Below are 27,433 nucleotides of genomic sequence, written 5' to 3' on the forward strand. Positions count from 1 at the left end.
GGGCCCCGGCCGGAGAGCGCCTCCCTGGCAGGGAGCATGCCCAGCCTGCCGTCCTCCGCTCGGAGCCCCTCGCATGCCCGCACGTCCCCGTGCACGGCTCCGCGTTCTGCAGCATGTCCTCCCTCCCCCGAAGGAGGGGACGTCACCCTGATGGCGCCTCCGGGCCTCCCACTCGTGCCTGACTGAAGCGGGGTGCTGGCCTGTGGGGTCTGCCTCCTCTTCCTTGCCAGTCTCGCTCCCCAGCCCTGGCCCAGGAACGTGGGGCTCGGCTGCCACCCCGCCAGCTCCCCCATCCCTGGACCGCCGCTCGCAGGCCCCAGTTGGCCGCCAGCCTGCCTGGAGGCAGCTGTGGGCCGGGGACCAGCTGTCATTCCCACGCACGGGCCTGCGTACCACAGCCGTGCACATGGGACAGGTGCGCTGTTACCGGAACGTTCCATAGCCCATGGGGCCACGGGGTGAGGCCTGTGCTGTAACAAAGCCTGCCTCTGTGAGGTTGCCGGCAGGCTGCTGGTCGTCTGTCACCGCCAGGAGTGTTGTCTGTTAAGACCCTGGCAGGCTAAGGGGCCTGGGCCAGGAGCTAGAGAGTTCTGGAACCTTCCAGAAAATCCTGTAACTTGATCCTAGCCTGGGTGGGTCCTCTGAGCAGGGTTTGCCCTGGGGGAGACTGCTGGGGCGGGGGTCCCTGTTCCCCCTTGCTCTTGTCAGGAGCCCTGCTTCCCTGGCACATGCCTGCCCAGGTCCTCAGGAGGCCCAGGAAGCCCTCCAGCCTGCGTCCACGGAGCGGCCAGGCAGCCGGGGCACGCCAGCTGTCCCCAGCCTTCCTGGGGTGAGGAGGGCTGTGTGCCCTGCCTGGTCCCATGCTGTGGGTACCCTTGGGGCTCACGCAGTGAAGCCAGGCCTGGGCCCACACCCCTCCTGAGCCCTCCCACCTGGTGGCAGTGCAGGAGCTGGCTCTAGGCACCTGGCGTGTGGTGTGCACACGTGTGTTCAGGATGCACATGTGTGCAGTGTGTGCCTCTGGGCCTCTCCCTGACAGTGCCAGGTGCCTGGGTGGTCTCGCGCCCTCCCACTCACGCCCCAGCCCCTCCTCCCCACCTCCCACTCTCAAGAGTTGAGGTGATTTCTGCTGCAGGTTGGTAAGAGATGGCAGCGGCCTCAGGCATGATTTGGCACGGCAGCCAGGCCTCTGTAGGAGGTGACAGGGTGCTCGAGGGGACTCGAGGGACAGTGAGCTGCAGGGAGAGGGGTCCCCACGAGGCCTTTGTTCTCCATGGTGCGTGAGGGGCGGCCTCCCAGGGCCCTCCCCGAGGCCCAGGACAAAAGTCAGCTCGCGACGTCTGCGAGTTGAGTGGGGTTGGAGTACACTGGTGGGGGACAGGTGCCATCTTTATGCCTTTCCCGCGAGCGCCACATCGGGCGAGGGCTCCGAGACGGGACAGCGGGGGCTGGGTTTTGTCAGGTCCTTGTTCTCACATCTGACCCCTGCCAGCTGGAGGGCCTCGCTTGAAGCAGGGGTGACAGCTGACATAACATCGTGGGCTGGGCCTGGCACCCGCACTCCAGAGGGGCGCCCCAGGGGCTGAGGGGGAACGGGGCCTGCGGCTGTGGGGCGCGCCTGTGGGGGCCACCAGCTGTCCTGCTCCATGGCGGGGGCCCGGGGAGGGGGCTGCGCAGGTGCCAGGGCTCCCCAGCCTCCCTTCCCACCTCCCCAGCCTCCCTCCCCACCTCCCCAGCCTTCCCAGAGGCCCCGGCTGGCAGCCATCGAGGAGAGCCCTGCCACAGCTGTGCAGGTGGGGAGGGGAGGCAGGGGCGGTACCCAGGTCTCCCCAGCCCCCACCCTCCCGCCAGGCCAGCCCGAGGGCTGAGGGCCGGTCAGGAGAGGTGGAGTCTGGCTGCCAGGCCCTGGGGGGCTGCGGCCACTGGGGGCATGCCTCTGGCCCCTGGCCGTGTGAGAAGGCCTCCAGCCTGGCTTCCCCTGGGACATGCTGGGTTTGCAGGCTTGGGCTCGGGGTGCTGCCCGCTCCCTTGGCTGTGATCCTGCAGGCTGAAGCGTGGACCCTGGGATGAATGTGGACAGGCACATATGTGTGTCACGCGTGGGTGTAGGGTCTGTGTAGCTCACAAGTGCATGTGCGCTCAGCCTGCTGGGACCCCACATTTGGGGTGGGTGCATCCACAGCCAGGCACACTGCCACCTAGCTAGGACAGGGTCCCCAGGAGCCGGGCACAGTCAGTCAGCCCAGGTCCTCTGCCTGCTTGGGGCTCTGCCGCGTGGGGTACCCAGGAGCCTGGGCACAGCCGGTCAGCCCCAGGTCCTCTGCCTGCTTGGGGCTCTGCCGCGCGGGGTACCCAGGAGCCTGGGCACAGTCGGTCAGCCCAGGTCCTCTGCCTGCTTGGGGCTCTGCCGCGCGGGGTCCCCAGGAGCCTCGGCACAGTCGGTCAGCCCAGGTCCTCTGCCTGCTTGGGGCTCTGCCGCGTGGGGTACCCAGGAGCCTCGGCACAGTCGGTCAGCCCCAGGTCCTCTGCCTGCTTGGGGCTCTGCCGCGCGGGGTCCCCAGGAGCCTCGGCACAGTCGGTCAGCCCCAGGTCCTCTGCCTGCTTGGGGCTCTGCCGCGCGGGGTCCCCAGGAGCCTCGGCACAGCCGGTCAGCCCAGGTCCTCTGCCTGCTTGGGGCTCTGCCGCGTGGGGTACCCAGGAGCCTGGGCACAGCCGGTCAGCCCCAGGTCCTCTGCCTGCTTGGGGCTCTGCCGCGCGGGGTCCCCAGGAGCCTCGGCACAGCCGGTCAGCCCAGGTCCTCTGCCTGCTTGGGGCTCTGCCGCGCGGGGTCCTGTCCCGCACCTCCTTTGTGCTTTGCCACGTCACTGTTTCGCTCCTTTTCCTCTCCTTTTGGGCACTTTCTTACTGTTTCCATCACAGCAGTTCCCGGTTCGGTTCTGGGTCTAGGACCTGCTGGGTCTAGGACACCTGGGGGTGGGTGTCTGCACGGTAGGTGGAGTTCATGGTTTTCCGTGGGATTGAGACACTGGCTGCTGAGGCCCTGTGCTCTGTCCTTGCATGGCGTTAGTGCAGGCTGTGGAGCAGGTTCCAGAAGGTTCCACAGTAGCCCAGGGGTTCCAGAAGATTCTACCAGAGTATCTAGAGGAGCAGCCAAGGAGGAAGACATGGTTATGGAGGGGCGGGGGCTCCTGGGACTGGCAGAGACTGAGTTGAGGAACGGCCATGACAGCACGACGGGGAACTGAGGCCGGGACCTACATGCGGCTCAGCTCTGACCCAGGGGCAGCTAGCGCAGTCACCTGCTCCCGCAGACGGGCCCTGAGGCGACAGGGGAAGCAGGTGGCTGGTGTGTGTGTGCCCGTTACCAAGGCAGCAGCCATTTCCCTGCAGCCCCACCTGGGCCCCAGGGTGACCTCCAAGTTCTAAGCCAGCCCAGGGGTTGCTGTTCCCCAGTCCTGCCATGGTGCTATGAGGCCGTGACTCCGTGCAGGCTGGGCTGTCTGCAGTGGGTGCCACTGCCCGTCTGGAGCTGGGGGACCCTGATCCTTGCCCACTCCAGCCCCAATGAGCCCCTGTGGTTGGATTCCCACTTAGAGACTCCTGGCTGGCACAGGGATGTCCCCAACTTCTACCCTGCTGCCCCTGGCAAGAGGGTGTTGGGGAAGATTGTGGGTCCATGTTAGCACGTGGCCCTGGTCCCCCACAGAGTGACAGTCCGGCCACCCTGAGCCTGGGGTGGGCATGGGGCCCCTCCTTGGCTGGCCCCTCTCCTCAGACCCCTGCCTGTCTGCGGGGCCTCTGGCTCCTCCCGTGAGGAGCCCTGCGGGAGGGGGGACCCTGCCAGAGCAGTCCCCGGCTTCCCGTAACCGCTCCCCGGCTTCCCCCCCCGCACCTGGGAGGGGAACAAGTGCTGTCTGTGTGCTCCACCGGACGCCTGGGGCAGCGGACGTGAGGGGCCGCGGGTGGCTGTGCACCTCCTGCACCGCCAGCCCAGGTGGGGGGGCCTGCCCAGCGCAGCGCCTCTGGGGAACGGCAGGGGGGCCTAACGCCACCTCTGCCTGAGCCTGGCAGTGGCTGCTGGGAGCAGGGGGCAGGGAGGAACAGACCCAAGACGGGGTGCCAACCCGGGTGTGCTGCTGCTCCCTGCACATCCTGGCTCCAGCGTCTGTGTAAAGAGCCACCCAATGCCACCCAGTCAGGGGTCTGCCCTTGGTTGGCCAGCACCAGGTACACCTGCTGGGTGAACTCATGTGGTCTCGGGGAGACAGGGGGTCCGTGTCCCTGCTGTCATAGCAGGGGTAGGGGTGTGGGAAGCCCACATGCCAACAGTCGGCAAGGGTCCAGCACTTCCCAAATCCCCAGCCCAGCGACTCTGTATGGATGGTTGGACATCCCCCAGCACCCAACCTGTGAAGGGGTCAGAGGGCTGGGGTCAGAGGGCTGGGGTCAGAGGGCTGAGGTCAGAGGGCTGGGGTCAGAGGGCTGGGGTCAGGCACAGGCAGGCATGGCAGCTCCACTCAACAGGACAGGGGGCAGCCTCTGGGTGAGGACCAGTCAGAAGGGAGAACAGAGGCTGGCGAGGGCACTGGGCCGGGCAGCACATGGGGCCCGAGATGCAAGGCCTGAGCACCTGGTCACAGCCCCTTCTTTCTGTTGGGCCCCTGTGGGCCCCAGCCACAGCCCCGGCTTTCCAGGGTAGTAGTGGCGTGGCCCTGCCGTGGGGTGGTGGGTGCAGGTGGGGGAATCGGCCTCGAATGAAGGTTGTCTCTGATGGTAGTTTGGTTTTATCCGTCACCCAGACCTCTGACTCAGCTCGTGCTCCTGGCCTCATGGCCTCCTCCGGGGAGCATCCAGCATCCTGCTCTTTGGCGTCCCCCTGCCCGGGTTAGTTAAGCTGGGGCTTGGGGATATCACCGTGACAGCTTGAAGCTCCTCTCCAGCCCCCCGCCTCCAGTCTCCGAGTGCTGGCCCTGCGGCCCCAGCTGCACGGTGCCTTGGCCTCCCAGGACAGGGAGGCCTTCGCCAGCTGTGACCTCTCGCGTTGCTGCAGGTACCCAGTGGGCACGACACCCTCCAGCACTTAGTGGTGCTTGGTTTCTAAGATTCTGCCCAGAGCTTGTGCAGTCCCTGTTGGCACCTGTCTTGTGCCCATTCTTCTCATCTGCTTCCAGAGACATGGAAGGTCCAGTCCGAGGTGAACTCAGGCTGTGGTCACCCATGAGCCTGGGCAGCCCCCGGCCCGAACAAGGATGCTCAGGGGGCTGTGGGCAAGCTGCTCTGGCTTTCCACAGGCTCTTATTGTTACTTTATGCTAAGCCCTGACAGGCCCTGGCACCTCTGGTCTCACTCACTATGCCAGGAGTTTGGCCTTGCCTGTGTGCCCAAAAAGCAACATGTTGGCTTTGCCCATGGGTGTCTCGGCTCTACCATCCACAGTCCTACCTCTGGCCTGTCCACTGTCCTCCCTCTGCTCTGTCTATGGTCCTCTCTCTGCTCCGCCCACTGTCCTCCCTCTGGCCTGTCCACGGTCCTCCCTCTGGCCTGTCCATGGTCCTCCCTCTGCCCTGTGTGTGACCTCTGTCCAGTTCACAGGCTGCAGCCACCTCAGCCTCCTCTCTGCCTCGCTTCTCAGTAGGGCCTGCAGATGGACACAGCCCCCATTGGGCTTTGCCACGTGTACTTGCTGGTTACCTCTGAGTACTTTTTGGTGATTCTTTAGGGTTCGCCTACAGAGGTGAGCAACCCACATGGGCAGGATGCTCAGGAGATGGAAGGGGAGGACAGTGGCCACCCCATCCTGCCCCCACATGGTGTGTAGAGGTGCTGTCAGGCTACCAAGGCCTCCCTCCCTGGTGCTTGGGACACAGCACCTATGCTGGCCAGCAGGACTAGCGTGTGCCAGGCAGGGCTGGCTCGCTGTCTCCGTGGATTCAGTCATGGAGCGCCATGTCCATGGGGTCCCAGGGAGCGAGCAAGCTGCCCCAGAGCAGCCACTCCCGTCAGAGGGGTTCGCTGGCCTGGAGGCTGGAGGAAGGACAGGAGGATTTGCTTTAAAGGCTTGCAAAGCTGCCCATGGGTGATGGTTGACAGTCCTATGCTGGGGGTGTGTTTTCCAAACACGCCTACAAAGTCACTTGCGCCTTCTGTCCGCTGGCCGCTCTCTGAGGCCGCCTGTGGAGCCCCAGGTTTGGAGGGCAGCAGGTGGGGCAGGGAAGCTGGCCTGCAGAGACCCCTCCAGGATAGGGGCAGTGCGAGGACCAAGTCCTGGGAGTCTCCAGGGACCCTCATCCAGCCTGCTAGCCTGGCCAAGAGTTCCCAGAGTCGGGAGGACTGCTAGCTGCCCAAAGACTTTGGGGAAGCCCCCGTGGTTGGCTGTTCTCACCCTTCAGCGCCGTCCTGCGCTCGGCTCTGCTGCACGCCCTCTTTCCCCTAAGGCCCCATCACACCCTTCTCTTAGCTGCTCACACGTCCCACAAGCGTGCATTCAAACCCCGCCCGCTCCCAGGTCCCGGAGGTGGGGACTCCAATCGTCAGGCTCAACCAGTGGCACCTTCTGCCTGCCAAGAAGGAGACTTAAAATCCTGTTTGTATTTATAAAGTTTTCCCGGCACAGGGCACATGCACCGGCCAGCACACTGCCTCTGACGGCTCTGGCTGTGTGGGCAAAGCTTGGTGTGCCTGGTTGCAAGGCGCGAGGCAGGAGGAATGAGGAGAGCCGGGGAGCCATGGTGGGGCTTCCCTGCGGGCCTGGCAGATTCTGCTAGGACTTGAAGGAGTGAGAGAAGCAGAGCTTGGCTGGGAGGAAGCTGCAGCGCCGGCATTGTGGTAGGTGGCTGGCGCTGCTGTTTGTCACGCTGGCCCATCTCCCACTTCGTCTTTGGGGCTCACCTTCCAAGCGCATCTGTTTAAACAGCAATAGGTAATATATTGGTGCTATTGTTTGAGGGGAATGGATTCACACCCAAAGGGCAGCTGTGCCATTTTGCTCTCAGGGTGAGTGGCTGAGCCCCTCTGTGGCATGGAGAGCTAGCCAGGCGTACCCTACCTCTTGGCCATGTTGTTCAGTAGCATTCAGTGCAGCAAGCTGACCACGGCCTGCAGCTGACAGAAGAACCCAGGGGCCTGCAGGTGTGGGGGAGACCAGCAGACACGAGAGTTAGCCTGGCAGTACCCAGCAGGCTGGAAAAAGGGCAGCCCAGAGATGACCATGGAGAGCAGAGTGCCCCTGGGACAGGCACGGAGAGCTGGTCACCCCCAAGACAGCCACGGAAACTGAAATGTCCTCGAGACAGCCACGGAAAGTGGAATGTCCTCGAGACAGCCACGGAAAGTGGAGTATCTGTGAGACAGCCACGGAAAGTGGAGTATCTGAGACAGCCACGGAAAGTGGAGCATCTGAGACAGCCACGGAAAGTGGAGTGTCCCCAAGACAGCCACGGAAACTGGAGTGTCCCCGAGACAGCCACAGAAACGGAAATGTCCTCGAGACAGCCACGGAAAGTGGAGTATTTGTGAGACAGCCACGGAAAGTGGAGTATCTGAGACAGCCACGGAAAGTGGAGTGTCCCCGAGACAGCCACGGAAAGCTGGTCATCCCCAAGACAGCCACGGAAAGTGGAGTGTCCCTGAGACAGCCACAAAGAGCGGGCTGGAGAGCAGCTGGTCTTGGGGTGCAGAGCTCTGGCGTGCACGGTGGCTCCCATGAACCTGAGACTTTCACTTAGCAGAAACTGTTAGCAACTTGCACAGAAACATGGGCTACACAGTTGTGGGGTTTCAGGACGCCCCTTCCTGGGTAAGAGGGCAGAGCCGGGGAACCAGGCCAACCTGAAGGCAGGGGAGCTCATTGCCCCGGCGGCTGGGCACAGCTCAGTGGACAGCTGCTTTCTGCCATGGCCTGCAGCAGGGCTTGTGCTGGGGCCCGGGAGTCCAGGCCAGCCGGCAGAGGATGGACAGACAGCAGGACCAGCCTTTAAAGGCAGCTCCAGCTGGGGGTCTTGTGGGGGCCGCGTTTCCTGTGGCCAATGAGTCATAGACCCTGACCTGCCTCAGGACACGGAAGCCTCACTGCCTGGGCCAAGGGCTTGCTGGCTTGCATGACAGAGGTGGCAGCCTCTTGGGGGTGCTGCTGGAAGGAAGCAACAGCATGGCCAGGGCAAGCTGCACCCCAGCTGTGCAGGACAGGAAGAGGCACTCTGCAGACCCATAGGTCCATCTGGGCTTAACCTCTGTGGCCACGGTGGACACTCAGGCGCCGTCCCTGGCTGGGTGATGGTACTGCAATGTGTGTGAAAGTGTGCCAGCCCACGGTACCCCACCCGTCCACTCTGTCAGTGCACCTGTGTGGCTTGCCTCAGGTATTTTGGGGGATGCATTGCCGGAGCACGGCTCCCAGGGTAGGAAGTGTCTGTTAACCCCCTGGGAGGTGTGGACCTCTAATTGGCCCTCGCAAGGCGTGGCCAGCACCCGCTCTCCTCTTCATGGTGGGTGGTGGCTTGCTTCCACGGCTGAGGCCTGCAGGCAGCAGTCTGCAGAAGGGTCCAAGGAGAGCAGGCCCCAGGACGTGGGGGCTCAGGGTGCCTAGGGCTCCCTGCCTACATACACAGGTCTCAGTCCAGCCTGACCCCAAGCCGCTGGCACACCCACGGGCTGGCACTGGGGTTTCGGGTTGCCCCCAGAGCTGCAGGGGAGGGAGGAGGCAGGGCAGGAGGCCTGGGGTGGAGCTGCAGTGTGCGGCCTTGTGCTCCTGCTGTCCCCGGGGGCAGCTCTGAGTGTCCCCGTGGGCAGCTCTGAGTGTCCCCATGGAGCGGGTCTACCACAGGAACCCAAGGCCCCCTGGACGGGCCCTGTCCAGGGCAGTGGAGCCGAGAGCCTGCGTGTGGCTCTGCCAGGCTGAGGGATAGTCACCCCTGGAGACAGCCCCCCGGGGTGGCTGTTGCTGGACAAGGCCCTGTGCTTGTCTTGGGAGAGCCTGACCAGGCAGCACGCAGCAGACACTGGGCCTTGTGCCACCTGTCGTGTGCAGGAAGGGGGGACCAGACGGCAGCTGTCACCCACTTGCGGTGCCTGGTTGCCTGGTAGGTGGCATTGCCATCCCCATGGCGACCGTGCAAGCCTTGAGGCCTCTCCTATGGACAGCTGGCAGGTGGGGCCGGGGTGGGGGAAGGGACTCTGCAGAGGCCCCCAAACCAGCATTGCACAGCACACAGGGGGTGCCGAGCAGCTGACTGCCCGCGGCTGGGGCGCGCTCCCCAAGGAGGCCTCCGGTGGACTCTGAGGCCACTTCCTGTGGTGGGATCCTGCCTTTCTTGCAGTTTTACAGCTCCTGGGGCCTGTGGCCTTCATGGTGTCCCCATGGGGCAGGGCTAAATCCTGGGGGCTTCCTGGGTCTCTCCGCCTTAAGCACAGCACCCACCAGACAGGTGACCAGGGCAGGAGGGGAGAGCGGCTGCCACCCAACTGGACTTGAACAGCCATGGCTGGGTGCTGGCCCATGCCCAGGGCCCCTGTGTAACAGGAGAGGGGTGGGGGATCCTGTGAGGGCTGCCCTTGTTGTCTCCTGAACCCTGAAGGAAAGGCAGGGACTGCAAGGCCGGGGTGGGCCGGCCCCAGGGAGTCTCAGGGTGCTGGGTGTCACCTCCCAGACTCTTGTGTGCTTTGGGTGGTGGGGCCGCTGCTCACTAGGGCACACCCAGCACCCTTCTGGCCTTCTGTGCTGTTGCCAGCTCCTGGCGGGTCCCGGGGTGCTCCTAGCTCTGCCCTGTGTCCCCAGACGCTGAGTCCCTGTGGGGGGTCGGGAAACCGAGGTGTGAGAGGGCAAAGCAGCTCCCGTGGGTCGCTGTCCTTGGGTGTTCACGCCCTTAGCTGTCCAGGTCCTCCAGGCCTGCCCTCAGAGGGCACCTCCCCATCCCCGGCTCTGGGCTGCGGCAGTGTGTGGGGCCGCCCAGGGATGCCCTAGAGCTGGCTCCGTGCCCTGTGCCCAGCTCCAGGATCAGGGCAGATGGGGAGCCCTGGGTTAGCTATGATGGCTGTGGCTCAGAGGGTGCCAGACAGGGGAGAGGCCATGGCAGGGTCACTCCCCAGTGGGACCTCTGCAGGCCCCTTTCATGCGTGGCCTGGACCTGAGCAGGCCATGCAGGCGTCAGGCTGGGGGTGGGGCTCAAGAGTTCCAGCTGTGCCCAGCACATGTCACCCGGGGGCCCGGCCGCACTCGGCGCAGCTGGCCGACGCAGTACGGGAACAAAGGGTGCTTTGAACCGCCTGCATGCCTGCGTCTCGCCTCCGGCCAGCTGACCCTCCTGGGGCTGCCGGCCTGGCACTCTCGGGGGCTTCTCGGGGCCACGTGGAGTCGGAGCAGTTGGCCATGAAGCCTGCTCTGGTGGTGGGGACCACTGTTCTCCAAGGAGAAGCCCCCCAGTTTCCCGGTCTGGGGAGCAGGGCAAGACCTGACCCCTGGACTCCTCAACCCCCATCCCCCTAAGTGTGCTGTCCTCATGGGTGGAGGAGGGACCTTGGGGTGGCAGTGGAGGGGGCTCCTTGGCCTGCATCCGGACTCGGGGTGCGTGGGCCAATGGAGCGTTCTCTCCTGACCGCAGTCCCCTAACCCTGGGGCTTCTCTTCAAGCGCCTTTACGACTGATTTTTCACAGGAGGCAGGGAGACGTGCATGGTCTGAGGTTCACAGATGGCAACCCCGCATGCCCCTGCAGGGGCAAGGGCCAGGTGTGGCCCACTTGAGTTGGCATGGCTTCCAGGTCCACTTGCTATGGGCTTCTCTATGCGTGCTCCTGAATGGTGCTCAGGATACACTGAGGCCCGGTTTTACCAGCTGAGAAGGGTGCCACGGCAGTCCAGCTGGCAGGCGTGACCAGCCTCCAGTGAGCGCTGACTGTGGTGCAGCCCTGGGGTGCCCTCAGCCGAGCGCCACTGCACGTGGCCTCTGCCTCGGGCGCAGCTTTGGGTGGACGGCCCTAGCTGTGATCCGGGGCCCCATGTGCTCCCTATGAGTCACTAGGGGCCCTGCCCACGCCCACCCCACTGACCTCCCACAGGTGGGCAGAGAGGGGCCTGGCTGTCGGGTACAGAACACCTCCGGGATGGCCATGCTGCGTCTGCATGGACGTGAACCTGCTTTTCAGGGCCCTCGCCCCCCTGACTCCCCTGTCAGCCAAGCCAGATCTGCCGGAGCTGTGCCCCTCACCACAGCCTAGGCCCTGTTGAGGGTGCAGCTCGGCTGCAGGATGCCCTGGTGGCCAGGACACGGGCGGAAAAGTGGCCATGGTCTCAGTGGTGTTACAGCAGGCTGTCCGGTAGGGTTGGTCACACAGCCACGCCCTCTGTGTGGTTCCAGAACTTCTCATCTCCCTGAGAGGAAGCCCACCTCACCCACTGCCTCTCCCGTGACCAGTACTCCCACCGTGCACTCTGCTTTCTCACAAAGTTGCGATAAAACCCAGCACCCTGGTCATTGTTGTTCTCAGTGGTCACTGCGTGAGCCCTGGTCACTGCTGGCACCCCGGTCACCCCTGGTACCCCGGTCACCCCTGGCACCCCGGTCACCCCTGGAGCCCTGGTCACCCCTGGCACCCCGGTCACCCCTGGTACCCTGGTCACCCCTGGTACCCCGGTCACCCCTGGCAGCCTGGTCACCCCTGGCACCCCGGTCACCACTGTTCTCAGTGGTCACTGCATGAGCCCTGGTCACCCCTGGCACCCCGGTCACCCCCGGAGCCCTGATCGTCCCTGGTACCCTGGTCACTCCCAGCACCCTGATCACCCCTGACAACCTGGTCACCCCCGACGCCCTGGTCACCACTGCAGCATTGGTCACCACTAGGTGCCATGTTTTTGGGCAGAGTCTGTCCCTCCCAGAGCCTTCTCACCTGACCTTGTTGCCCCCCGAACACCCAGCCCTGGAACCCACTCTACCACCTGTCAGGACCTCCCCTCCAGCAGTGCAGGCACAGGATCGGACCCGTCATGACTGGCATGTCCTCTAGGCCCACCCTTTTCTTGCCAGGTGGGCACACTGCTCTGCTTCCCCTCGGGGGTACTCCCCAGCCAGCACCCTCCCTTGGGTGCCAGCCCAGGAGATGGCACTGTGTCCACCACCTGCTTCTCTGCTGGGGTCTCTGTGGACACATTGACCCCTGGAGCCAGTCCCAGGCGGGTTGAAGCAAGCGTGTGCTGACGGGCTGGGGCTGGCCCTTCCCCTGACTGCCTACCTGCTGCTGTGTAGGTGCACAAGGGAGGCGCCACGGGGCGTCCACACGTGCAGGTTTCAAGTGGCAGACACTGAGAGCATTGGCCACGTGGGAGACCATAGCCAGGTCCCCACTGTGGGACCACATCTACCCAAGCAGGGGCGAGCAGGGCATGGGGGGCCCAGAGCTTCCGGCCTTGTGTGCGGGTCCCACGTGCTCATGGCCACCACCCGGTGCCGAGCTGGCATCCTTGCCATCTCCCTGCTCTTTCTTGGAAGGAGGGCAGGGCCCAGGCTCTGCAGGGAAGCAAGCCCTCCCTCCAGGGTCCTCATGCTTTCTCTGAGTGGCCCCTTAGTACTCTGACATGACTGCGTGCCCAGCCAGGCTGTCGTCATTCAGGGTTTCTGTGCCCCATGGTCAGGGGCTTCACCCAGAGCCCCCACTGTCTGCAGATCACCCCACAACCCAATCCCATGACAGCTGCCAGCCCTTCCTATGGGGGCTGACAGCAGGGGTGCCCTCCCTCCCTGCGGTGGGAGGTGGCCAGCCTCTCCCGTGTCTGCGGGTGTACTTTTGACCCCTATCTTGTGCCGGCGGCATGGGGACCTGTGGAGAGTGGTCAGGCTGAGTGCCATGTAGGGTCAGCCTCTAACTCTGACCTACACCAGGCAATTGGGCAGCATCCCTGGTGTGCAGGGTTCTGCAGGGACTGAGGGTCCCTGGCTACACGTGCCGAGTGGGTGTGTCCGTCACAGCCTGATGCCCAAGCCCTGCTTCTGGCTGGGATGTACTGCCCAGAGCTGCCCCACCCCGGGGTGGACGAGGGGCCCTGGCAGGAAGGGAAGCCACCCTGTGGGGTGTTTGCTGGTGGTGGATGTGGCCCATGGGCCCCTTCAGCCACCGGTGTGGCCCCGTCCCACAGGAGATCATCCTGGTCGTGTTCTTCGGGACTGAGTATGTGGTTCGGCTCTGGTCGGCGGGCTGCCGCAGCAAGTACGTGGGCATCTGGGGGCGGCTGCGTTTCGCCCGCAAGCCCATCTCCATCATCGGTGAGTCACGTCTGCCCATAGACAACCCAGCTGGAGCCCCTTCCCCACCTCAAGGACTGAGACACCCCACTATGCTGCCTGTCTGTACAAGCAGGGAGCCCAGTGGTGGGAGCCTGCTGGTGGTCCTGGACAGCCCAGTTACCAGGGTCCAGGCCTGAGATCTGTCTCACTCCCCAGGTGCCTATGAACTGGCAGGATCTAGGTGGCCCTGGTCCTGACCAGTGCCCATGCCACCTGACTTCCTGGCCTGCTCGGTGTCCTGTCCCCTCTCATCAGCTCCACCCCTCCTGACCAGTGAGCCCACACTCAGGACCCATGGGGGTCCTGACAGCTGGCTTCCTATGTGTCTGCAGATCTCATTGTAGTCGTGGCCTCCATGGTGGTGCTGTGTGTGGGCTCCAAAGGACAGGTGTTTGCCACCTCAGCCATCAGGTAGGCCTGAGTCCCTGCCTGGCCATGGGCAAGGAGGGTGGACCCACAGCTGAGCTCCCTGCCGCCCACATCTACCATGGTGGCCCCACACCCACACACCCTTGTATGTGCTCATCTTGGTTGGTGCCCACTGCCCCGGGGGAACTGAGCCACAGGCCCACAAGGCCACGTACTGGAACCTCTGGCTCTTGGGATGTGGGTGGTAACCTGGGCGTTGGGTGCATGGGCCTGCTTACCTGTAAACTGGGTGGCTCTGAGTCTCTCCAAGAAAGTAGTTTGGGACCCAAGGAGTGGGCACGTACAGCTAGTGGTACTTGGGCAGTGTGTGGGCTGAGGTGTGGCGGTGGGGAGCAGTGACCCCCCACTCAGGCTTGGGTGCTGGTGGCACGCGGACACGAGATGTTGCTGCCCCCCCCAGCCCTGCCGCGTCCCCTCCCCAGGGGCATCCGTTTCCTTCAGATCCTGCGAATGCTGCATGTGGACCGACAGGGAGGCACCTGGAGGCTGCTGGGCTCTGTGGTCTTCATCCACCGCCAGGTGGGTGGTCCAGGTGAAAGTGGGCCCAGGACCCTGCCCAGCACACCAGCTCGGGGGAGGGGGCAGGTGCGTTGACAGGGCCTGTGATCCCAGGACGAACCCCCAGCTCCGGCATGCCCACAGCCTGCCCATGTTTGTGAGCTGGGGACAGGCTCTGCTGGGCCCAGGAAAAAGCAGACAGCCTCCGTGGAGGTCCCCAGGGTTGAGCCACAGCGGGCTTGGGTTGTATCTACCCTGGACAACATGAGAGCAAGGGTTCCCTTTTCTCATCCTTGGGGGTCTCGGCAGCCCTGGGTTCTGTGCCACAAAAAGGGAGAGAGCCGTGTGCCCAAGGGAGCCCGCATAGGCTCAGAGGCATGGTCCTGTGGGGCCTGATCTCGGCATGCAAATCTCACTGGGGTTGGTGCAGATCATTCTGGAATTGGCCGGCTAGGGGTGGCGGGAGATGTTTCTGCAGACGCCCCTGGCTGGTCGCTGGCCGCGGACCTGGGCTCATTGCTGGCACTGCCCCAGCAGGAGCTGATCACGACTCTGTACATCGGCTTCCTGGGTCTCATCTTCTCCTCCTACTTCGTGTACCTGGCAGAGAAGGACGCGGTCAACGACTCCGGCCAGGTGGAGTTCGGCAGCTACGCAGACGCACTGTGGTGGGGGGTGGTAAGTCGCCTTCCTGGGCGGGGCCTGTGTGGATGGGATCGTGGGTGGGTGCGGCTTTGGGCCCGGAAGCCGTACAGAGGGGGCTTGTGGAGGCAGGGGCCATGGGCAGGGGGCCTTGGTGGGGGGAGCTGTGTGGGCCAGGGCAGAGGCCCAGGGGACAAGTTGGGGCTTTGCGCTCAAGATTTCAAGCCTCACTCATGGGACTCCTTGTCTGAAACTCAAAACGTGTGGATCCCATGGAGGCTGAGCGCGCAGGACCCCTGTGCAGTGCCGGACTGCTCTGGGGTCATCGCTTGCTCTGGGTTCATGGCCCTTATGCCTCGAGCTTGGGAGTCACCCCTAGGGCAGCGGGATCCGCTGTGTGGTGGGGGACTCGGCTCCAGACCTGCTAGCTGCAGGCCCCGTGTGAGCCAAGGGCCTGGATGTGCCGCGAGTGGGGGGAGAAGGTGCCTCCACACTCCTGTGGGGACATGGGGTGTTTGGGAGGCCCACCCTGGGGTCAGTGGAACTGGAGAGTGGCCCCCACCAGGTTACCTGGCCTCTAGGCTGTGGGCAGGCAGGAGTGGGCAGCCCTGGAATCCCCTTGGGTCTCAGTGGCTGAAGGGTGTCCATTTGGGGGCCAGCTGGGTGAGCTGACCTGGGGAGCAGTATGCTGCTGGAGTCCCCCAAGGGTTGTGGACAAGCCCAGGAGGCAGCAGGGACCAGAGAGGCCCACCGTGCCATGGACAGCCACCTAGCAGGCCCCGAGGGAGCCGAGAGGGCAGGGGGAGGGAGGGAGGACTCTGGGACTTGAAGGGATGGCACGCCGTGGTCAGCTGTGTCAGACTCCCACCCTGCCATGGTGAGTGCTGTCCGAGCTCCTGGGAGGGGGCGGGGAGCTGCCCCGTGCCCCCGTCACTCCTGGGTCCCCCCACGAGGCCAGGCACGCAGCAGGGCTTTGATGTTGGCTGAGTCAGCGTGTTTTCTGGAAGCTTCCGCCGTGCCTGCCGGCTCAGGGGAGGCGGGGACATGCTGACACAGCCCGAGTGAGGGCAGGGCCTGTGCAAGGCCTCTGGCCGCCTGCCTGGAGGCCCGGGTCCCTGAAGGCCCCAGGGCAGCAGGTCTAAGCCAGTCTGGGCATGAGGGGGACCCCAAGGACATAGAAGGGCCTGTGTGTGTGTGTGTGTGGTGGGGTGCGGGCAGCCTGTGCCCAGCGCCCAAAGACTGCCTTGGGGGCCAGGTGAGCCTGAGTGGCCACGAGGCGGCGGCAGGAAGCGCGTGGGTGACTGCTTGCAGCGTGCTGAGAGGTGGGGCCAGCCCTGGCACGGCCCGCTGGAGCTGCGGGCAGCAGACTGCTCCCGGCCCCCAGGCCCCGAGCCCGCGGCAGAACGGCACTCCCCTCACCACACCTGTGCAAACATCCGTCCGCTGGCCGGGAACACGGCCCCTTTGTGCCCGGCTTGGCACCGGTGCCCTGGCCCCTGCCATCAGCGGCAGCCTGGGCCTTGGTCACTGTGCACCCCCGCTCGGCCATTGTTCCCAGAGGTCTCTGCCCCAGCTGCCCTGGGGCCCCCTCGACTGAGGGGGGTGCTCAGGAGCAATGGCTCCTATGACTAGGGAGGCTACCCCGGGAGCTGCCTGCAGAGTGAGGTGTGGGCTGTGTTCCTGGAGCTTCTTGGACAAATGGGACCGGAGAAAAAGCAAGATGGGTCGGCCCAGCCAGGGCTGGGGTCAGCCTGCCTCTGACCGTGCCCCCTGGCCTGTCCTGGTTTGTGGGGTGGGGGGCTACCGAGTGGTCAGGGGGCCTGGAGCACCTCAGCTTCTCACAGCCGCTTGGTTGGGCCTTCTCCACGGCCCTGAGAACCTTGGGGCAAGGGGAGGGGCATGGGAGTGCCATGCCGGGGCCCCCCGGGGGTGTCCCCGCTTCGGGGCTGCCCAGGCGAGGGGGTGTGTGGCCCCTGCCCTGCCTGGCCAGCTGCCAGTGTCGGGTGCAGGCGAAGCAGGTGACAGCCCCGGGCTGCAGGCAGGCGGGTGGGCCCATTTCCTGTGTCTGCCCAGACCGAGGCCCGCACAGCCGGGGGCTCACAGGGCCTTCATTCATGGCAGCCGGGCTGCTTGTGGGGCGTCAGCCGGGGAGGCTCGGGGCGGGTCTGGCCTGATCCCCTTGGGCTCCTGGTGGTCCAGGAGGTTCCTTGGCTGCTGGCCGCGCCATCTCGTCTGGGCCTGCGCCCATCTGTGCCCTTACAGGCCACCAGGCATTGTGCTGGGAGCTGTCTGGGTGTCTTGGGCAGTCCTCGCTGCCGACTCATGGTCACCTCTCCAAAGGACTCCTTTCTTTCCCTGTGTCACTCAAAGATTTATTTATGTATCCGAAACTCAGAGAAAGAATGTCCTATTGACTTTCACTCCAATTGGCTACGGCGGCCAGGGCTGGGCTAGCCTGAAGCAAGGAGCCAGGGCGCTGGGCACAAGGGCCCCAGCACTTAGGCCATCCTGCCCGTGTTCCCAAGCCGACGGCAGAAGGTGGACCTGCAGCGGAGGAACCGTCTCTGTCTGGGGTGTAGACAAGGCTGCAGCAAGCAGCTCTCCAGGGGCCAGCGGGCGGCACTCAGCCTGTGTTGCCCAGGGCGGGGCAGGGCATTCCGAGGAAGCCTCACTCTGGCAAGGCTCAGTTTCCCCAGCTGGCCAGCGGGCACGCCGGCTCAGGGCCTGGGCTTCCCTCCGCCGGCCCCCAGCTTGGGTCCCCCGAGTGTGGCGCCCGGCCCGGCTGCCCAGACGGTGGGGGAGGACCCGAGGCTTTCTTCCCTCACTCTTAGAACAAAATGCATTTGTTTGTGTTAGTGTGAGGGCAGGCAAACACGGGCTGCTCTGTGGGGCGCCTGGGGGTCTCGGCCGGAGGCTGCCGGGCCGTTTACCCCTCCACACCTAAATTTAGAACGGAGGGTGGAGGAGCTGGTCTCCCAAGCCCTGGAATCTGACACTCCTCATTCCTCACCTGGCGGGTCCAGGAAGGCCCTGTCTCACAGGGAGGCGGTGCTGCCGCAGCCTCCCTTGAGCCCCTTGGAGCTGCAGCCCCCACGCAGGGCCTCCAGGAAGCTGGGGAGGCCCAGGCTGCCGGCCCCGCAGGAGGCATGAGGGTTCCACCGGGTGGGACCCTCGGGTCGGCACCACCCGGAGGACCCCTGGCTGGGGAGACAGGAAGCTGGGAAAGCAGGAAGTGGGCATCGGGAGCTTGGGGGACTGGATGAGGGTACAACACATCCATCCACAGCGCCTGCCAGCTGTGTGGCCCTGGGCACGGTCCCTGACATCTCGGGGTTGAGGTGGGGAGACACGGCAGCCTGGGTCTCCAGGCACGGCTGGAGCTGGGGCTCTGGAGCAGCCCTGGCCTCCCGTGGAGCTCAGCCTGGCTATTGTGAGGGGACCAGCACCAGCGTGAACCCCAGTGCCCCCACACGGGGCAGGCAGCGCTGCTCCAGGAAAGGACCACTCCTGAGCTGCTGGAGTCTGTGGATCCAGGGAGGGAGACAGCCCTGTGGGCCGGGGGCCACAGCCTCGGAGGGGCTGCACCCCAGGAGGGCGCCCTGGCCTGTGTGGGGAGCAGCCCCTCGCCAGCCTGCTGAAGCCTGGTAAAGCCTGGTGAAGCCCACTGTAGCCTGCTGATGCCCACTGTAGCCTGGTGAAGCCTGCTGAAGCCCACTGTAGCCCGCTGAAGCTCACTGTAGCCCACTGTAGCCCGCTGAAGCCCTCTGTAGCCCACTGAAGCCCGCTGAAGCCCACTGTAGCCCGCTGAAGCTCACTGTAGCCCACTGTAGCCCGCTGAAGCCCTCTGTAGCCCACTGAAGCCCGCTGTAGTTCACTGAAGCCCACTGTAGCCCACTGTAGCTCACTGTAGCCCACTGAAGCCCGCTGTAGCTCACTGTAGCCCGCTGAAGCCCTCTGTAGCCCACTGAAGCCCTCTGTAGCCCGCTGAAGCCCACTGCAGCCCGCTGAAGCTCACTGTAGCCCACTGAAGCCCACTGTAGCCCACTGAAGCCCACTGTAGCCCACTGTCCCTCCTTTCACCACTTTTTGCCTTCCCAGTCAGGGGAGGGGGAGGGGGAAGGGAGGGCATCATCTCAGAAGATGTAAAAACAAAGTAATGTGAGCAATGTGTACGTTTTCTGAGTAACCTGATGTTCCTGAGCAGCCTGGGTGGGGGTTCTGGCTCCTGCCCTGACCCAGCCTGACCCAGCTTGACAGGCACGTGGGAAATGTGAACCAGCAGATGGAAGATAGCTCTCTCCCTCCCTCCTCCCTCCCTCCCTCTCTCCCTCTCTCTCCCTGTCTCTATGATGTTAGCTAACATACCAGTGCACGTTGTCTGAGCTAGGGGTTAGTGGGGGCCCCCAAGCACTACCCCCGGCCCAGGGAACTCGGCACGCCCCCACACCTGTGTCAGGCCTGGCCCTGGCTCTGAGGGAGGCCAGGCTGTCAGGCCGCAGTGACCGTCCTTGCCGCTGCCAGGGCTCAGTGTGGGGCGTCAGCCCTGCTTTCTGTCAAGGTCTATTACTATTTTAAAAGCTTCTGTATTTGTTAAAATAATAGTAGACCCAATATATTGATGTGGAAAGTAGTTTGATTAAAAATTACAGTATTTTCCAAAATACGAGCATGGCACTGATGGGCAGAGAAAGTCTATTACCATGAACTGGCAAGATGCGGTTCAGGCACGGGGCTGCCCCCACACCTCCCTAGACTTTGCATGGCATAGAATGCAGGGGAGCAGGGGAGCTCTCCATATTAGGGGACCAACCCCATGCTGCCTCCACCGCCAGGGATCTCAGGAACCCCCAGGACCCCGGCAGGCATCTCTTGGTGTCCTCCCCAGCAGGCTCGGGAGAGGTTTCGGGCACGGTGTGTGGGCTGCTGTCTTTGCTCTGGCCGCTCTTAGCATGCCAGGCCTTGGGTGGGGGCAGTGCCCCATAGACGCCAATAGGGGCATGCATCCTGCCATCTGCCTTGCCTGTGGCCCCTGGGAGCGTGCGGCTCATGTGGAGACAAGGGCGTTCCAGTGTTTGTGCATGTGCCACCTTAGTGTGTGAGGCCGCCGTGTGACTCAGGAAGTGCAGGTGTGCAGTTCTCTGTCTGCCTAAGATGTGTGAGTGTGCACCCCACGCAGCCAGGCAGCGCCCTGGAGGGCCTGGTGATAGGCGGCTTCCACTACGTGTGTGTGTGTTGGGGGGTGGGGACAGGTAGCTTGGGAACAGTGACACCGCAGGGAAAGGTTCCATGTGGCCAGGTCCCAAAAACACCAGTCCCCCAGTGTGCCTGGACCGCCGGCTAGGCCTGCCTGGGCCCGCCTGAGGTAGCTGTCTGATGGCTCCCCAGGGTGGCGTGCCCATGGCAGGGTGGCCAGGAGAGAGAGGCAGGCTCCAGCCAGGGTGGCCCTAGCCCGGGACGCCTGTGTCCGGGGGTGCCTGGAGAGCCCCCAAGGTGGCCCGCCTGGCACTGCCCGGGTGGGCAGGATGTCGAGCTTGGGCCCAGCTGGTGCGGGGGTGGCCCCGCGCTCTCGGGTCCCCGTGATGTCCCGGACAGAAGGCTCCCCTGCTGAGAAGGCTGGAGCTGCAGCTTGTCCCTGCCAAGCAGAGGGAAAGCAAAACATCTGGATCGCTGGGTGGCGGAGGAAGTGGCGCGTCATCTCGGCCGTTCTCTGCGGACTCGGTCTCCCGGGGGCTGGCCCGCAACGACGCCGGTGGCCGTGGCTCCCCAGGAGCCGGAGGCCTGGCTTACAGACCGTGTGCCCTGGTGCCTGGGTAACAAGCTGCTCCAGCCTGCCCGAGGGCTGTGTCTTGCCTATGGTGGAAGCACAGCTATTGTGGCCGTCCCGGTTTTCGGGGTCCGCTGCTGGAGTGGCTGGCACGAGTGTGGCTGGAGCACTGTTGGAAGGACCTGACCACGCCCCTCTCTGTCACAGGTCACCGTCACCACCATTGGCTACGGGGACAAGGTGCCCCAGACGTGGGTTGGCAAGACCATCGCCTCCTGCTTCTCCGTCTTTGCAATCTCCTTCTTCGCACTGCCAGCGGTAGGTGACAGGGGAGCGGGGGCTGTGTCCCCTCTCACCACCCCGACTGGTGGCTGGGCCCAGCAGCGGGTCCCTCCACAAGAGCACATGCAAGATCACCCACATTCCAGAAGGGCCTACATGGACCTGGGCGCCACTGCCAATCCCAGGCTCTGGACAAGCAGGCAGGAGGCGCATGGCATGGGGTGCAGGACTGTTATGGGTCCCAAGATGGGAAGCCCCTCAAAGCAGCTGCCATCATCGGGGGCACAGTGATCCCGGAACAACCTGGGAGCGCTTTGTGCCGGGTCCAGAATGGAAACATGGCCTGTGAGATGGGCGTTTCCTGCTCACTATGTGTGTTTGCCAGAGTCACATGCTCACGTGTACAAGGAATCTTGCAGCATTTCAGAGACTGTGTGCTGCCTTATTGGCTCTTGGCACCTGCCCTGCGTGGCGCGCCCCTGGGGGCAGCATGACCGGTGGCCTGTGGGGACGTGACCCTGGCTGGTGGCCTGTGGGGATGTTGCGCCCTGCTGTGACCCTGGCTAGTGGCCCGTGGAGATGTTGCACCCTGCTGTGGCTCTGACCGCTGGTCCATGGGGAGGTGGCCCTGGCTGGTGGCCTGTGGGGACGTTGCACCCTGCTGTGGTCCTGCTGGTGGCCCGTGGGGACACTGCACCCTGCTGTGGCCCTGGCTGGTGGCCTGTGGGGACGTTGCACCCTGCTGTGGCCCTGCTGGTGACCTGTGGGGACACTGCACCCTGCTGTGGCCCTGCTGGTGGCCTGTGGGGACGTTGCACCCTGCTGTGGCCCTGCTGGTGGCCTGTGGGGATGTGGTGCCCTGCTGTGGCCCTGCTGGTGGCCTGTGGGGATGTGGTGCCCTGCTGTGGCCCTGCTGGTGACCTGTGGGGATGTGGCACCCTGCTGTGGCTCTGCTGGTGGCCTGTGGGGGCGTTGCACCCTGCTGTGGCCCTGCTGGTGGCCTGTGGGGATGTGGTGCCCTGCTGTGGCCCTGCTGGTGGCCTGTGGGGATGTGGTGCCCTGCTGTGGCCCTGCTGGTGGCCTGTGGGGATGTGGTGCCCTGCTGTGCCCTGCTGGTGGCCTGTGGGGATGTGGTGCCCTGCTGTGGCCCTGCTGGTGGCCTGTGGGGATGTGGTGCCCTGCTGTGGCCCTGCTGGTGACCTGTGGGGACGTTGCACCCTGCTGTGGCCCTGCTGGTGGCCTGTGGGGATGTGGTGCCCTGCTGAGGCCCTGCTGGTGGCCTGTGGGGGCGTTGCACCCTGCTGAGGCCCTGCTGGTGGCCTGTGGGGGCGTTGCACCCTGCTGTGGCCCTGCTGGTGGCCTGTGGGGGCGTTGCACCCTGCTGTGGCCCTGCTGGTGGCCTGTGGGGGCGTTGCACCCTGCTGTGGCCCTGCTGGTGGCCTGTGGGGGCGTTGCACCCTGCTGTGGCCCTGCTGGTGGCCCGTGGGGATGTGGTGCCCTGCTGAGGCCCAGGCCAGTAGCCCATGCGGACGCAGTCTTGTGTACTCTCTCCAGGGCATCCTTGGCTCCGGGTTTGCCCTCAAGGTCCAGCAGAAGCAGAGGCAGAAGCACTTCAACCGGCAGATCCCAGCAGCCGCCTCGCTCATCCAGGTGATGCCCGCTGCCCACCAGCTGGTTGGGTCAGCTCCCGTCCACCCTGCCACCAGGCTGCCCCGGCCCTGCTAGTGGGTGGGAGCCACAGCCACGGTCACATCTACAGGTGGCCCTGAGATGCCCGGGCTTCCCCAAAAGCCATATAGTTGAGCCTCCAGGCAGCCCAGTTCTCAGGCTTGGTGCTGTCTGCTGAGCAGTAGCCAGACACGGCCCCCTTCCCTCACATCCCAGGCTCACAGCCAGGTGGGTGGTGCTGTCCCTGGGGTCTCTGCCGCTGACCCCACATAGGCCCAGTCAGACCCAACTGAGGTCACGCTGCAGAGTCCCCAGCCCTGTACCCGGGGAGGGCCTCGGGTGAGAGCTGGGGGCCATGGGAGCCATGAGGTCACCCTGCAGCGTTCCCAGCCCTGTCATGACCAAGAGTCTGGGAGCTGGGCTGGAGGGGGCTGGCAAGGGTTCCCTGGTAACCGCCCACCCTCTGTCTGGTTGAAGACGGCGTGGAGGTGCTATGCCACTGAGAACCCCGACTCGGCCACCTGGAAGATCTACGTGAGGAAGTCTTCCCGGGGCCACACTCTGCTCTCTCCCAGCCCCAAGCCCAAGAAGTCCGTCATGGTAACCACTCCTGAATCCCTGGGAGGGCAAGCGAACAGGGCTGAGGCCGTGGCAGAGTTCACTCGGGTGCCAGTGACATTCCAGGGGCCAGGGCTGTGTGCACTCATCCCCTGCCATCCTGGTGTGCCCAGGTGTGTGGTTATGTGGTGCTACTGGTCATGGCAGGCTCTGTTTAGGTAGGAGTGGGCATCTGCTGGGTCGTGGATGGGGTGGCCCTGGAGAAGCTGCGGTGCTGGGCTGGGCAGCTGATGGGAGCTGCCACAGGCTCAGCTCAGGGCTGTAGAGCACGGAATGGGACAGCTGCCAGGTGCCCAGCGGGCCTCAGCGGCTGCAATGGGGAGGACAAGTGAAGTGCTGGGTGCACCCTGGCCTTTCCCTAGATCTGCTGCCACTGCAGCCTCTCCCAACCTAGCCCCGGCTTCTGATCCTCTGCTGTGCGCTGTCCTCACTGCTACCTGCCTGTGGTGGTGGTGCTGGGCTTCAGCTCCTTTGTGGAGTCCCCGCAGGCCCCAACACAGTGGGAGCAGCACTGACACACTGCCTGCTATGCCCAGGGCCCAAGGAAGGCCTGGAGAGATGGCCTGAGCTGCCAGCCTGCTGCCCGCAGGTCCAGGAAGGGCCCGAGGGAAGTGTCCAGCCCCTTCATCGCCCATCTCACAATGGCCAAGACAAGGTGAAGCCAGACCAAGCTGGGCGCTGACAGCTCAGGCCAGGTGGCCCCTGGCCTGGCAGGCACCCAGCTCCTGGCGCACCACCTGCGGCCCCCTGGGGTCTGTGTTTGCTAAGAGCTGGCCTTGGGCCAGCCGGGAGCTCGGTGCAGGTAGCTGCGCATGGGACACGGCTATCCCCACTGCTGGGCTGAGTGTGTGTCCCTGCTTGCTGGGGTTTCTAGGTCAAGAAGAAGAAGTTCAAGTTGGACAAGGATAATGGGGTGAGTCCTGGCGAGAGGACGATGCCGGTCCCCCACATCACGTGTGAGCCCCCCGAGGAGCGCAGACCTGACCACTTCTCCACCGACAGCTACGACAGCTCTGGTGAGAGGTCTGGGGGGCACTGACTGGGCCGGGGTATCTCCCAGCGCACAGCCACAGCCTTCCAGGGAGCCTGAGTGAGCTGACGGGTCTCGGCCCTGAGGCTCATGGGCCCTAGTGGCCTCCTGTCTGAGTTGGGGTGACATCAGGGCCTTGTCCCCTGCCTGGGAGACTCCAAAGTCTGCAGTGTTGGCCCAGGGCACGTGGCTCAGTTCCGGTGCTCACTTTGTGCCACCTCTTCTCAGAGGCCAGACAAGACACACTCCCACTGTGCCCCTGGTTTATGGCTGTGCCTTGGTGCCTGGCACCTGGAGATTCCCCCTGTCTGCGTCTGGGGGTGGTGCTGGCAGTGGAGGACAGCCCACACTTCAGCAGCCATGCTGTCCAGGGACCCCTGCTGGAAGCAGGGCCACACCGTCACAGCTCATGTCCTGTGCCTGCCAGGCGCAGGCAGGCCACTCCTGCAGGTCGTGTCAGAGGGTCAGACCAGAGGCTGGATCCTGGGGCTGGCTCCAGAAAAGGCCGAGGGTGTGCCCCAGACCCCTTCAGAAGCCCTGCTGGCCGTGGCACCTGGCTCACATGGCCACAGTGGAGCTAAAGAGGGGCCGCTGCCCCCAAGGGTGTGCCCAGCGCTTGCTCTGCCCCCTCCCCACTGGCAAGGCACTGAGACCTCTCCCATGTCTTCTGTGGCCAAAAAGTGGCTCATGAATGGGCTATCCTTGGGCAGGCGGCCAGGGACTGCCCCTGCCCTCCAGGTGACCTTCCGGAAGCCTCCACCAGGTGCACAGCCACCTCCTCTTTGCCCATGTCCTGCAAATGCCCTGTCCTTACTCATACCTGGACTTTCCACCCAGTACTCATCCTGATGGGCCCTCTGTGCCCCTCTTGACACCCAGTGCCAAGTGGCCATGCCCCCTGTGAGGCCCAAGGAAGGAGGAGTGGTGACGTGAGCACAGCTGCCCAGGGTCTTCCCCTGGGTCTGTGGTGAGGTGACCCCTGCTGGCCTTTGAGCTGCCTGGCTGCAAGCCTGCCTTTCCTTGGGACACACTCGCCACCACGTGCAGGGATGGCTGAAGGCAGCTTGGGTTTTTGTCCGGACAACACACCAATGTGTTGTCATTTCTGACCTGTGTTAGGCCTGGGATGCTGAAGTGGCCTCACTGACTCCTCTGTCGGAGACCAGGGCAGAGCGTCCTGAAGCCAGGGCTGTCTGGGGAAGCAGCATGCATCAGAACCTGGCAGGTGGATCCTGCCTGGGTCACATGGTCATCCAAAAGGCCAAAACAGTCAGGAATAACACACAGGGAAGCAAACCCATGGTTAGAGGCGTGGGGTGCCCCTCCAGCGTGGATGGAGCTGGTCGCATGCTGGAAGGCTGCTTAGGGGGCACCCCTGCACGCACAGGGTGGCCCAGGACACTCTGGTGGGCTTGCTCGGCAGGCTGCAGCATGCCCTCATCCCTCACAGAGGGGCTTAGGGGATGGCAGCACCCCCTCTGACCACAGAGAATGGGGGTCAGAGTCAGATGGCCGAAGGAACCTGTGCCTGGTGCTCAAACACACAGGGCCACCATATGTGCAGGGCTGTAGGCACAGCCCACCCAGCAGGTCTTAGGAGAGGTGGGCCGCCTCTGCTCCCGGTGAGGAGCCGTGGGCCAGGGAAACAGGGGCACGGCTGGGAAGGGAAAACCTAAAAACAAGTGAAAAAGGATTCATAGGGCCTGGCACAACAGCCCTGTGGACAAATCCTTACCGTATAAGCACCAGAATCCCATACGGGTGCTGGTTAGTTTCCAGACTACTCCACTTCCCATCCAGCTCCCTGCTTGTGGCCTGGGAAAGCAGTCGGGGGCAGCCCAAAGCCTTGGGCCCCTGCACCCACATGGGAGACCTGGAGGAAGCTCCTGGCTTCAGATCGGCTCAGCTCTGGCCGTTACGGCCATTGGGAGTGAGCCAGAGAATGGAACGTCTTTCTGTCTCTCCTCCTCTCTGTATTTCCACTTTTCCAATAAAAATAAATAACTTCTTAAAAAAACTTTTAAATTACTTGTGATTATAGCATAAAGCATATTTGACTTTACAAAATAAAATGAAAAGCCAGAAAGCGATGTTTTCACATGAAGAAAGCGCTCCTGGACATACGTGAGGCACCACGCCAGGAGCCGCGGGAGGCCCCAGCATGGGCTGCAGACACCACCGTGGCCACCAAGTCTTCCGGAGTGTTCCACCGCACTCCCGATGATTACATCCAATGACTCCAATGAAACTGCCACACATCTTGGGAGAGCTGAGCTGCATGAGGCGTGGCTGGTCCAGCAGCTGGCTGCCTGCAGTCCAGGCTGTGTTATAAGGAGTAATGCGGAAAGTAGAGCAAACTGGAGCCTGGCGAAGCAGGAAGAGCAGCCCCCAAGCACGAGGCCGTCACCATGCTGGGATGGCAACGTGGACAGTGCTCGAGGAAGCTTTCCCAGGACACTAGCAGGGAGCAGCCGGGATGCTGGCATCGTAGGTGGAGTATCCGCCTGGCATTTCCCATGGTGCTGCCCACCCCTGTTCTCCTGGTGAAAAGGAATGCTTGGGATTCAGGAATGCAGCAGCTCTTTGATGTTGAAAAGTCCACCGGTCTACGTACTGTGCTAGCAACTGACAAGGCCACGTCGTTGTCCCGTGTGACTCAGGAGAGTGACACAAGGCAACAGCCACTCGCTCTAAACTCCCTCAGTGATGGAAAGTAGGAGCTGCATGACGACTGTATGATGTGGGCTCAGCCACTGCCTGCAACTCCAGCAGCCAAAATGGCGCCAGCTCAAGTTTCCGCTGCTGCATGTGCCCAGAAGAGCAGCAGGGGTTGCCCGAGAGTGTGGCTCCTGTACCACGTGGGAGACGCAGAGCTTCGGCCTGGCTCAGCCCTGGCTGCTGAGCCGTTTGGGGAGTGAGCCAGTGGACGGATGGAAGGTCAACCCCCCGACTGACACAGATGATGGACAGTTAAGTGCTGCAAGACATGAACTGGGAAGTCCTTGGCAGTCGAGTAAGATGAGACCAGACTGGGAGAGAAGAAACCGACCTTGTGTCTACCAGTGGGCAGCCTGATTGCTTACACCTGCTGCAGGTGCAGGCTGTGCTGATCGCTGGTAGAGGCTGTCAGACACGGGACGCGATGAGGGGATATCCATGTCGGGAACTGCAGCGGGCGCCCAGCGCGGCAGACAGAGCTCGTCTCGACGTCTGGTCTCCTGGCTGCCCAG

At 63.9% G+C, this 27,433-nt stretch overlaps 1 protein-coding gene across 1 annotated transcript in view; it reads left to right on the top strand.

Annotated features, from left to right (window-relative positions):
- KCNQ1 (potassium voltage-gated channel subfamily Q member 1) overlaps positions 1-27,433 on the top strand; it is a 191,879-nt gene that overhangs the window by 33,055 nt on the left and 131,391 nt on the right. Inside the window, exons 3-10 of the mRNA XM_040970953.1 lie at positions 13,125-13,251; positions 13,605-13,683; positions 14,124-14,220; positions 14,737-14,877; positions 20,813-20,923; positions 22,442-22,537; positions 23,033-23,155; positions 24,048-24,189. Coding sequence (XP_040826887.1) covers positions 13,125-13,251; positions 13,605-13,683; positions 14,124-14,220; positions 14,737-14,877; positions 20,813-20,923; positions 22,442-22,537; positions 23,033-23,155; positions 24,048-24,189 — 916 coding nt within the window. The remainder of the gene's footprint in view (positions 1-13,124; positions 13,252-13,604; positions 13,684-14,123; positions 14,221-14,736; positions 14,878-20,812; positions 20,924-22,441; positions 22,538-23,032; positions 23,156-24,047; positions 24,190-27,433) is intronic.

Source organism: Ochotona curzoniae, unplaced genomic scaffold (genome assembly GCF_017591425.1).
Source record: "Ochotona curzoniae isolate NIBS_2020 unplaced genomic scaffold, NIBS_Ocur_1.0 scaffold_4937, whole genome shotgun sequence".
NCBI lineage: Eukaryota > Metazoa > Chordata > Mammalia > Lagomorpha > Ochotonidae > Ochotona > Ochotona curzoniae.